General features: G+C 47.9%; 1 protein-coding gene across 1 annotated transcript in view; it reads right to left on the reverse strand.

The window, feature by feature from the left end:
- Positions 1 to 461: 461 nt before the first annotated feature.
- Positions 462 to 12,602, reverse strand: part of LOC102843909 (arpin-like) — a 21,554-nt gene continuing 9,413 nt past the window's right edge. The window contains exons 2-6 of the mRNA XM_006885219.1: positions 10,553 to 10,628; positions 9,185 to 9,317; positions 4,478 to 4,684; positions 3,900 to 4,063; positions 462 to 470 (exon numbers count right to left, since the gene is read on the reverse strand). Of these exons, the coding sequence (XP_006885281.1) occupies positions 462 to 470; positions 3,900 to 4,063; positions 4,478 to 4,684; positions 9,185 to 9,317; positions 10,553 to 10,628 (589 nt within the window). The remainder of the gene's footprint in view (positions 471 to 3,899; positions 4,064 to 4,477; positions 4,685 to 9,184; positions 9,318 to 10,552; positions 10,629 to 12,602) is intronic.

The following is a 12,602-nucleotide window of genomic DNA, read 5'->3' on the forward strand; positions in this document are numbered from 1 at the left end:
GTATGCTTAATCGTATTTGTAAAAACATGAGGTCAAGGCACAGCTTTGGGATGGTAGAAAATGGGCTACATTTTCTAACCCAGAACACCCTCATGAATGGACACAGACAGGAAGGGACCCTTGGCCCCTGTATTCAGATGAGGGCTGTCCCCCAACTCTGCACCAAGACTAAGGCAGATCATCTCAGACTGCCCTGGAGGATTGACATCCCCCCAACCCCACCCGGCATTTAAAAACAAGGTGGCTGAGGGAAAGGGCCATTGTGAAAATAAGGGCTAGACTCACATCCGGGGAGGGCCCCGCCACCAAAGTCTTGGTTCTGGATTTGATTTTGGCAGAGCTTGTCCCAAGGCTGCTCCCAGATCGCGGCAGGGAGAGTCAGGGAAGTCTCAAGGTCCAGAGTCCTCAGTGATGCCTACGAGGTGCTGGGGGTCTTCGAGCTTCTCCAGCTCCCACAAACTTCAGTCATCCTGGAGAAATCAAGGGGTCAGGAGACATGAACAGAGAGTATTCAGTAAAACACCCACCTACGTGGGCAAACAAGGTCCGCTCACGCATTACCAGTGTGACTCTCAGTTAAAAGGGAATCCAGATTCTGCTCAGCTGCCTCTGCCTTCTCTGGCAAAAAATCATCTTCGTCACCTAGGTAAACAGCCCATTTTTCTGTTAAAAAAATCTTTTAAATGTTCCATTTGGAGCCGCTGAGAACTGATTCAAATCTCTTGAGTGAAACATACTTCAAGAAACAAATGCCACAGTGAATAGGCTGTTGTTGTTACGGGTCGTCGGCTATGACTCACAATGACCCTATGAAAACCAGATCTGAACCCTGCCCTACCCTGTGCCATCCCCATCATCTCTGACACACTCGAGCCCACTGCTGCAGTCACTGTGTCAGTCCATCTGGTTGAGGGTCTTCCTCTCCTTCACTGACTGTCTTTCCAGGAATGATACCCCTTTCTAAGGAATAGCATCTCCTAGCAACCTGTCCAAAGTATGATGAAGCTTCGCCATCTAGGCCTCCAAGTAACCTGATGATAAATTAGGGAGCTGACCCAGAGGAAACTAGTCAAGATCAAGACAGACACTTCCCAGCCACTTTGGACAAGAAACCCGGAGCAAAGGACAAGACAAGTACTCATTCCACTCTTCTACTGATCAATATGAGTAAGGTAATCACTTAAAGTAGACATTTCTGTTTGGGAGGTTTTTTAATGGTGATTTGAGTGAAAGTTTATAGAGCAAACTGGTATTCTATTCAATGACTCAGGATGTTGTTGCTGTGTACCGCAGAGCCAGGAGGAGATTGTGCATCTTTCTTCCATGAAGCAGCTGCTGGCCTTGAACTGTGTGTCTTCAGGATTGCAGCGCAGCTTCTTGCCACTAGGCCTCCAGAGCTCCCCAATGACTCACACACATTTTGTTTTATGATATGAATTACATTGCTGGCATTGTACATCACTCTTCCCACTTCCTTCCTGTGATTCTCATTTCTGTGAATCCTTCTAGCCTAAGCCTTCCTTCCTTCCGAACATTACCCTTGGGCAAAGTTCTGCCCATCTGATTCTCTACTGAAGTGCAAATGTTTGGAGACACTTAGCTCTCCAAATGTCCACCTCTAATGGGGGCTGGTGTGTTGGAATCAGTGAGACTGGCTCAGGAGAGAGGAGGCTTCAGAGCTGACGTACACAGGGTTGCTATAGGTCACAGGTGACTCGACGGCACATAACAACAACAGCTCTCCTCTGTACCTCTTTGTCCCCCTCTCCCAATTTTAAGAGTCTTTGTTGTACAAAGGTAGACATACATGGGTCAGATCCACCATGATTAGAGCTTTATTGCCTCATGTTTCTGAAAAGGAAGGCTTCACTTTTAAAAGGTAACAGTAAAAGTTCACCCAGTTAAAAAGTAACAGTGAAATACCAGTGACCTAGAAGGAAGAGGAACAGCAGAAAATACCAGAAAAGCAGAAGCAAAACTGTAGCAATTTAATATGAGCAGTAAAATGTATGTACATATATATTTATATTTTAAAAATAACTTTTTTTTGAAAGTCCTAGGTTGTTATGAGGCAAATTTTATCCCCTGAATCTGAATGTGACCCATTTTCCTTTTGTTCAAAATGTCAGTGAGACCACACCTGTGGAGGGTGGATCCTAAACTTAATTATTTCTGAGTTACAAAAGGACCAGAAGATACACAGAGACAAAGATATCAAAGAATGTCGTTGGGCCCTGGAAACTAATAAAGTTCCTCACAGGAGGAATCGACAGCTGTTGCTTTGTGCCATTGAGTCAGAACTCATAACTAGTTCATAATTTAGTTCAGAGGAACTAAATTACAGGGGAGGAGATAGCCCATCCTTCTTCCTCCAAGCAGCTGAGGGATTCAAACCATGAGCCTTTAGGATTGCAGTGCAACTTCCGACCACTAGCGGCCACCAGAGCTCCCCTCCATGAGTTGTTATGTGCTGTCGAATCATTTGTGACTCATAGCGACCCTATGTACAACAGCCCTAAACCCTGCTCTATCCTGTGCCAATCGCATTGCCTCTGACACACCCATCTCAATTACCCCAGTCACTGAATCAATCCATCTCATAGAGGGTCTTCCCCTCTTGCGCCGTCCCTCCACCCTCCCAAGCATGATGTCCCTCTCCAAGGACCTGTCCCTCCTTGCAACATGCCCAAAGTATGTCAGACGAAGCCCCAGAATCCTTGCCTCCAAGGAATAGCTTGGTTTAACCCTCTCCAGGATGAATCTGTTTGTTTTCTTGGCAGTCCATGGTACATTCAATACTCTTCTCCAGCACCACAGCTCAAAGGCATCAATTCTCCTTCTATCCTCCCTAGTCATTGTCCAACTCTCTGATGCATAACAAGCGATTGCAAAGACCATGGCCTGTATCAGATGCACCTTAGTCTCCAGAGAGGCACCATTGCTCTTGAGTACTTTAGAGAGGTCACTAACAGCAGACTTTCCCATCGCAATACGTCTTTTGATTTCCTGACTGCTGGTGCCAAGAGTGTTGACCGTGGAGCCAAACAAACTGAAGCTGTGAACAATCTCAATCTCTTCGCCATCCATCCTGATGCTACCAATTGGTCCAGTGGTGAGAACCTTTGTCTTCTTGACATTGAGCCTCAGTCCATATTGAAGGCTGCAGTCCTTGACCCTCTGCAGCAGTGCATGAGGTCCTCCTCGGTTTCAGCAGGCAAGGCTGTGTCATCTGCATATCGCAGACTGTTAATAGATCTTCCACCAATCCTGATGCCACACTTCTCCTCATAGAGCCCAGCCTCCCGGACAATCTGCTCTGCATACAGGTTGAAAAGATATGGAGACAAGACACATTCCTGGTGTACACCCTTCCCAATTTTGAACCATGCAGTGTTATGTTACCCTGCTCTGTTCTGACGACTGCCTCTTGGTCCAAGTATAGGTTTCGCAACTGTGACAACATAAACTTCAGATCTTTCAAGTATCCACTTATGCTATTTCTGTAACAGCAGGACTGGTGGTGGCCCTGTGTGACTTGCAGGAGTTTTCCTGAAGGGCTAACATATTCTCAGTACTGGTGACCTAGTGATAAGAAGCTGCGCTGTAATCCTGAAGGCACACTGTTGCAATCCACCAGCTGCTCCATAGAAGGATGGGCAATCCCCTCCCGTGTGATTAACTGCCTCTGAAAACTTGCTAGAGGGTCAGATATGGGTTGGTTCTGTCTGACTCAAGGGTACAAAACAACAACATATTCTCAAGAATCCCCCCAAAAGGCCACCACTAAAGGTGTCTCTTGCATTCCTTTCCTCATCCTACTCTCAGCTACAAGAGACAGAAAACCCAGCCAAACCCAGGCCTGCTCCAGCACCAGGCCCAAAGCTCTCTGCCTGACTTACCCACTCCTCGTCCTCAGCTCCGTCCCCCTGCTCCCGGACTTCTGCTGTGGCTCCTCCTGACGACTTCTGGGCCATGATGTTGTCCATCCATGAGGCGCCTGTCTTTCTATCACCAGCGAAATTACACTTGGTCACTGTTCCAGCCTCAAGTTTGGCTAATGAATCTGAAAGAACGGAAGAAGTTGAAAGGCTTCCCTTCCTAAGGTGGAAAGATGGCAAGTCTGATTCCAGTCTGGTGGGACTGCCCTCCCAAAAGACTGTGTTAAGTTGCTGTTTCCTGTAGGCCACGGTGTGGTAAGTTAGCCTAGGTGGGTTCACCTGAGGTTCCAGGTTATAGGGTCACTCCCAGGCACCACAGGATTTGGCAGCACCCTAGGCTCCAATGTCAGGCTAAGGATGCCAGGGCACCCATGCAGGGATTTAGGACTAACTCTCAAGGAATCATGTCCTCAATGAGCCCAGACCATCCAGTTCCCATGACCTCTGAGCAGGAGAGGAGGCGGGGAGCCTCAGAAACAGGAAAGGGCAACCTCGCATGTCACAGAGCAAAATATGCCAGAAGGGGCTGCACTCCTCACCCAGAAAGGGGCCATCACCCCGGGTTTTCAGTCGGATCCCGCACCCCAGTTCGAGCTCCATGGCCTCCATCTCTGCCTCTGGCATCCAGAATGCCACGGCCTGGTCTGGAGTCAGGTTCTCTGTCAGTGCAAGCAGCTCCGGCTTATTGACCAGCCCCTTCAGCTCCTCAACAGTGAGCCTATCGGTGTCCCCTTTGGCTTCCACTTCTGCAGGACACAGCACAAGAGGGTTACTACTGATTTAATAGCAAGAACTTACAAAGAACTCTTTAACATGCTAACGAGCAAGGATGTCAGTTTTAAGACTAGGGTACACCTGAGCCAAGCCATGGTCTCGTCAATTGCTCCACATGCATCTGAAAGTTAGAAAATGAATAAAGATGACAGAAAAAAGAATTGATGCCTTTGAGTTGTGATGCTATAAAACAATACTGAATATCCTTTAGACTGTCAAAAGAACAAATAAATCTATGGAGCAAGTGCAACCAGGGTGCTTCTTAGAGGCAAGGATGGTGAAACTCTGTCTCATGTATTTTAGGCATAGTATCGGCAGTGGCTAGTCCTCAGAAAAAAAAAATCAAGCTGAAAAAGACAGATGGTCAGCAAAAGAGAAGACCCTCACCTGGCTGGACTGTTGCAGTAACTGCAATAGGGTGCTTAAGCACAGCAGAGATGTTGAAGATGGTGCAGTATAGGGTAAGGTTCCGATCTGTTGTTCACTGGGTCGTTATGAATTGTAACCCACTCAATGACACCTAACAACACTCATTATGAAGTCTTTTTTTTAGACATATTTACTTTCTGTTACTGTTGAGAAGATAAACAGCAGAACACACCCCATTTCTACCTGTGCAATTCCATGACACTGATTGAATTCTTCAAGCTGTGAAACCATTCTCACTCCCCCTTTTAGACTCTTCCTCTCCGTTAACATAAACTCCCTGCCCTCTGAGTTTCCTAATCTTCCGAGTTGCTGTTGTTAATTTGATCTTGTATACAGAGATTTTAAAAGAGCGTAATACAATGTACAAGGCAAATATTGTGCACTAGTTAAATGAACCTTTGGTTTTAGGATTTCAAGAGTATCTTTGAGTTAAGGTTTTAAAACTATTTCAGGAGTTAATCTAGCCTTCCTGACTCCAAAAAGTCTGGAGTCCAAGAAAATGTCAAATTCTGTTCTGCATTTTCCCCTCTTCATGTGAGGATTTTTCTATAGACTCTTTGATTAGTCTTCAGTAGCCAAGCACTATCTAGTTCTCTAGGTCCATGTCTGCGAAGGAGACGGCTGTCACAGAAGCCATCAGCCACACATTCCGTATCTTCCTCCTATTCTTGGTCTCCTGTTTCAACAGAAAGCCTTTTGTGAACAGAAGAGGGCTGTGTGTTCTTCATGTGTTGCCTCATTTAACCCTCAGTCATTGTAAGGTAAGCCTTTGAAAATCCATTCTTGGAGCATTCAACAAACTTCACAGCAGGAGTTATGGCCTGAGACTGTGATGCTGGCAGAGGTGAAGGCAGGGTTCTGATATGTTGTTCACAGGGTCGCTGTGAGTTGTACTCAACTTGACGGCACCTAACAACAGTGTGAATCTGATTTCCATTGTTTACAAGCTGTGTAACCTTGGACAAATTCCTTAAGTTCTCTATGCCTGAAAATAAAGATAAAATGGTTCTATCTGATAGGACTAATAGGAGGTGAAAATGAAATGATATATAAAAAGCAAGCACAGCATCCGACCAGTAAATCTCAGGGAGTGCTAATACTTGTTCATTATTCCCATTTTAGAGCTGCAAAACCAACGCCTACAGTTAAGACTTTTAAGATCACACAAGTCAGTGGAGGAGGCAGGATTCAAAACCACCACACGCTGGGGCTCCCTAGCCCCTCTGCGGTCCCCTGACCCTGGCTCTGACTGAGCTCATTAATTCAGGATTTAACACCCTTCATTTTATCACCATGCAAACCTTGGATAGGATACGGTGCCTCCTTCTCCAGGGAGCCACCCTGAGGCCCTACACTTCACCAAAGTGTGCTAGCCACATTTCAGCCCAGCAACCCAAAGTCAATCAACAGGCTATATTCTTTACATCAACACAAGATGAGCAGGTGCTGCCAGAGGATATCCTGGTCAGCCCACAGAGGCTAGTTTATGTTCCATTCATAGTCTATAGCCTCAGCCAGGACAAGGCCACCTCCCACTGCTCCTTTCTCTTTGATTCTCCACCTTGTCCATACCACGCCACCTTACAAGCCACCTGACCTCTTACTTTGCAAGAGAACTCTTCCCTAGCACCTCCTACCTGTCAACTCTGCCTGTAACATCATCCAATCTCTTCTCTCCTGTCTCTGAGGAGGAGGTGGTGGTATCCTCCTCCTGCCTCAAGCTCCTTTCTCTGTCTGGATTTCTGATCCTACCCTCCCTCTTCTCCTTGGAACTTGTCTTTCCTTCTTCCTGCCCCCATCTTTCAACACTTCCCAACATTCTGTTCTTCATCCACTACTCCACTTTCCTCAACCCTTCCCACATCATAGTCACCAGCAAGTTTGTAATTGCTAAAACCACTTGGAGGCCACATGGTCTCAGCTTTTTCCAGGTGCTGAGCATCACCTGACCCCTCTGTTGCCTCTTCACTCCTGTTCCCCTTTACTGGGTGTCAGAGGTGTCACACTCTCCCCACTTCCCTAGGACTCTCTACTCTTCCTCCTCCCACCCTGAAAGGGCCCCTTCCTCTGTCCTGTTCTTCCTGTTGCTGCCTCCCAAGACAACCTCCTAAGCCCACTTCTTTTTTTCTCCTGGCTTCAATATTACTCATGGGCTGGTTACTCCCAAACACCTGTGAGCAGCCCAGATCACTCCAAGTGTTAGAACCGTACCTCCCTCTCACCAGTGGTCATCTACCCCTACCTGCAAGTGTCAGTGGACCTCCAACTTAGTGTGTTCTAAACAGAACCCTTCACCCCAGACCTGCTCCTCTTTTTCCTCCATCCCCCAAAGCCTCCTTCCACACCCAAGCTCTGGTGTCATCCCCAACTCCTCCCATATTCTTTCCTCAGAGCCCGTAAAACACTGAGCCCTGTGTCCCTCTTCCATTTTTAGCCGATCCAGTCTTTCCAGCCCCACTGGAAAGTCAGGCCCCTTCATCTCCTCCTAAAGTTCCTTGGTGGTGCAAAGCTGTCAACCAAAAGGTTGGCAGTTTGAAATCACCTAATGGCTCTGGTGGCCTCATGGTGAGAAGCTGTGCTGTGATCTGAAACGCACGCAGTTTGAATGTGCGAAGTGCTCTGCAGAGGGGATGATGAACATTCTCCTCTAGTGCGATTCACTCCCTTTGCAAATCCATTGGAGGGTCAGCCATGAGTTGATTCTGATTCAAAGGCCCACAACTACAACAACATCAAAGGCACTTTGGAAGAAAGGCTTTACTTGCTTCCAAAACATTAGCCATTGAAAAACCTGTGGGGTACAGTCCTACCCTGGCACACATGGACCAATTGGCACATTTTTTTTTATACTCCCTGACTTAACAGCTTCATAACAAGACTCCTCATCTCCAGTCTACTCATTTCCCCCAGGGGATTTTTTTTTTAGATCAATCTAATCTGTTAACTCCTGACTTAAAATTGTTCACTAATAAGCTCTCCTGTATTCTCAGCTGAAGTTCTGACTCTCGGTCCCTTTCCGGCCCTGTGCATCCCAGCTCTGCTCACTTGCATGGCTTCTCTTCACCTGGACCATGGACCCTTTCCATCCCCAGAATGCCTTGGGCACGCTGTCCTCTCTGAAACACCTTCCCTAGCCATAGTACCCCATTTGATTCCTTTCAGGATTCAGTGGTGTTCCCCCTCCAGTCAGCCTCCCTGGCCAGATCTGTCAGATCCAGAGCTGCACATAGTCACAATGACCACAATCACAGCTCCTCCATTTCCTCAACCAGACTGAGAGCATCCTGAATTCAAGTAATGGGTTTGTTCGCCCTCTAACCACAGGCTGAGGTACATGGCCCGGTTCATGGCAGATACTCATTAAGTGTTCAGAAAATGAAGAGCAAGTGAAAACAAGAATAAAATGATGGATGGACAGATGGATTCTCATTTCAACTTAAAAATTCCTTATACAGGACAGACAGCAGAGAGCACCCTCTACATGCAAAGTCAGGAAGAAGAATCAGTAGGGAGGGCCCAGGGGCCAGAGAGATGGAGGTTTCTGGGAGCCTGGCCTGGACTCTGCACCATTTGTCTTAGACGGATTCTACAGAGGAGTAAAAACAGTGAAGTGTATATATAGAAACAGAGAGAGGGAAGTTTATCTCCAGGGCCTGGCTCACGAGGCTGGCAAGTCCCAAATCCATAGGTCAGGCACCAGACAGGGGCCTTCTCCTGACTCACAGGTGCTAACGAACCCCAATCATCCGGTCAGATTGCAGGCTGCTGGCTCGTGGGACCACAGGAGCTCTTGCTGTTGTTAGGTGCTGTCAAGTAGGTTGCAGGCCACAGGCATCATGTACATGGAAACACTGCCTGGTCCTGCCAGCCTCACAGCTGCTGCTACACTTGAGTTCACTGTTGCAGCCAAGCACGGCCTGCTTCCCGAGGGACTAGTCCCTCCTGATAACATGACATGAGTCAATCCTGGAGTCAAGAGACAAGGGAGGCCAGGCCATACTGGTTGGGAGGGCCCAGAAGAAGGAAGGACAGAGAATACGTACTGTATGATGACATGAGGAAGCCCGTGTTCACCTTCTTGGTATTACTGAAGTTGGGTTCAATTTCATTTCCTTTAGGGTCGAATGTGCGGTGATGGATGCGACTGGGCTGGACATACAACACGTAGTAGCGTTCCTGTTGTCGGAGAGAGAGCGAGACTGAAGGGCTGCCTCCCCGGCTCCCACCGTAATACACTACTGCTTTGGGGTTTGTAGCCCTCCTAGATTTTACCTAGACCCCAGAATCTCACCTCAGTCCCTGAAGATATTCAAACTGGGTAGATACCCCTCATTCAAATATCCACTCACTCATTTATTCGTTTGTGTGTTTGACAGAGCACCTGATGCATGAATCATGCTGGAAGTCCATAGTAGGCCAACCCAAAGGCCTCCTCCACACAGCCAGAAGCTACATACACAGAACTACAACCCAAGTGCATAGCACGAAGGACCCCAGATAGCATAAAGCAGAGGAGGATGCAGCCAGGGCAGCATGGAAAAGGAGCTCAAAAGGAGCCTGGACTAGGACAGCCACGCTGCCTCTTCCAACATACGTGTCACCTGGAGCATAGCTCGCCTAGGCCCTCCTAAATTCTCTAATACAGAGGCAACACGAACCTGTAAGGATTCCAAGAGACCATGCGGGAGCGAGGACGGTATCAAGCCAGAAACAGTGATTTTATAAGGCAAGTGAACTGCCAAGAGCTCTGCCACTTTCCAAGGCTCTGAACGACCGCCTCCAGCAGCACATTCACAGTAATTCAATCCCAAAAGTTAAAGGTGCACACAATTTCCTAGGAACACAGCTCATCCTCAGGAAGAGGAAGGTCACTGCTGACCCTGCATCCACACAGCTGCAACCTGCTTGGACTTCATCTGCCCCCTTGGGGCAGTGGAAACCACCAGGCCAGAGGTCAGGGGTCTGGACCCTTGCCTCACAGAATGAAATGCCATCTATCCTGACCTTCCTGTCTCCACAGCATGGCTCCCTACCCTGTGAAATCTGTCCCGTGCGGGCCTCCTCTGATCACACACATGCTTAGTCCTTACCACCCACTGCACCCCTTCAGGCTCTCATGCTCCCAGTCCAGCCCAAATACACCATTATGTGAGGTTCAAGGCTGGTTGGTCTACGACCCAGGCTCTTCTGTCAAGAGTCTACACACTCCCACCTGTCTACCCATTGCACTGCATGGATATAACAAATCCCTTCCACTCAGCTGCTCCATTTGCTGCTCTTCTGACCCATCTCTCACAGTCCTGTGAGCCCCTCCAGGAAAGAGCTCAATCCCAGGTCCTTGACACTGGCAGAGGCTAGGACAGGGACAGTGAAGCCCGTGCCCTGAGGTGTAACCCAAGAAGCATCCTCACCTTCCTGCCATGGGCATCCAAGATGCTGTGCCGAGAAACATCCACCAGTTCTCCTTCCAGCAGGACACCGTTCCCCCTGGGATGAGAGGAAGAGGGAGGAAGGTCAGTCTGTCAGACTTCAGGGACAGCCTGAACGGGATGGCCCAGGTCTGTCTGCGTGGGGACAGAAGTCCACACGTCTCCTGCACACCCAGCCTGTTACCGACTGGCCCTTTCTCTACACTTCTCACACTGTGGTGTCCATTCTCCAAGGACAGTGATGAGGCACTACCAGAGGCAGAAGGAATGTCAGGCTACTCTAAGGTTGAGCTGCGGCCCGCCTGCTTGGCCACTGGGGTTACTGAAGCAGAGAGTCAAGCTGCTTAGCAACAAAGTGAGGAAACGGGCCACCTCACTCTGCTCTTCTGATGATGATACAAAATCACATCTACCTAGTTGTTTTGTAAACTATAAAATGCTTACAACATATAATGGGGTTTGTATTTTTGCTTAACCAAACTGGGCTGAGGGGCCTAATTGGTTATGAATTATATTTCCTTTTCGCCTGTTTAGGGAACTCTGGTGGCCTAGTCCAAAGGGTGATATGCTATTAAACCAAAGGCCAGACATCTCAAGTGGTTCAAATCCACCACCCTCACCGCAGGAGAAAGATGGGCAATCTCTTCCCAAGCTTTTTACAGCCTCTGAAAACCCACTGGAGGGTCAGCTATAAATTAGTTCAGATCTCATGGTAGTTGAGTTTGAGTTTGTTTTCTGAATTTTATTTTACTTGTTTTAAAGCACTTTCATTTATTTCTGTTCTCATTTGCATGTACAGTCATTTAATGTTGTTATTAGGAGTCAAGTACAACCCATAGAAACACAGATCTGAACTCTGCCCTATCCTGTGACAATTCTTGTTACCTCTGACATCCTTGAGCCCACTGCTGCAGTGACCATGCCAGTCCATCTTGTCAGGGATCTTCCTTTCTTTCACTGTCCATCCACCTTTCTATGTATGATGTCCTTCTCCAAGGGACAGCCTTTCTTAAAAACATGCCTTGAGGTAAGAGGAAATGGCTATTCCTCCAGAGGTAGAGAAACCGAGACCTAGAGGTTCTGTGACTTGTACACGATTGAAGGTCCCGCTCACTGAGCGGAACTGGATCGTTGGCTTCCTGATTCAACTTTGGTAAAAGGAGAACCAAGGGGATCCCCTTTTTGAACTACAGAAACAGGGCGGGAGTGGGAAGAGCCAAAGATGAAGGAGAATCCTCCCCCATCAACCATCACACACAATTCTCTACCGTTTGTCACTTCAAGGAGCCCTCGAGCCACAGTAGTTACACACTTGGCTGCTAACTCATTTTTCCACCTCTCTCTCTTCTAACTCAACTTTCGACCCATTAGTTCACTATGGTCAAAGAAAGCTAAGGCAACCTGCTTCAGTAAAAATGTACACCCTCAGTTGTATATGCCCTAGTTCTCAAAGCAAAACTCATTATTACCACTGAATTGTAATCAACTCACGGCTGGCTCTCCAAAGGTTCTGTAAGCTGCACGGCTGGAGACCGCTCACCTTTCTGCGATGGAGCCCCTGATGGATTCCAGCCGCCTGGGAAGCACCTGGCATTGGGTCAGCGGCAGACTGGGCCACCACAGCTCCCTGCTCTGTCCTATTGGCAACTGTATTGGTTTGTTGTTGTGTGCTGTGAAGTTGAAACCAGCCCGGAAGTCCAGCAGGTTTTCAGAGGCTGTAAATTTAACAGAAGATTGCCCATCATTCTCTGGGGGAGCCCTGGGTAGATTTGAACCGCCTGTCTTTGAGTTGGCAGCACATCTCCTTACCACTAAAGCCACCTGAGCTCCCTAGTTTTGGATCAGCTGATTTATAATTCCTAGTGGAATGATTCACTTTGTCCTGACAACCTCAATGACGGAGAGGTCTTGACCCTCACATACTCGAGCTCTGGTGGCTTAGTGACAAGAAGCTGTGCTGCAATATAGAAGGAACGTGGTTCGAATCCAAAAGATGTTCCGCCGGAGAAGGCGTGGCAATCTCCTGTGCCAG

The sequence above is a fragment of the Elephantulus edwardii genome, unplaced genomic scaffold, assembly GCF_000299155.1.
Source record: "Elephantulus edwardii isolate Elephantulus edwardi_28Jun2011 unplaced genomic scaffold, EleEdw1.0 scaffold00041, whole genome shotgun sequence".
In the NCBI taxonomy this organism is placed as follows: domain Eukaryota; kingdom Metazoa; phylum Chordata; class Mammalia; order Macroscelidea; family Macroscelididae; genus Elephantulus; species Elephantulus edwardii.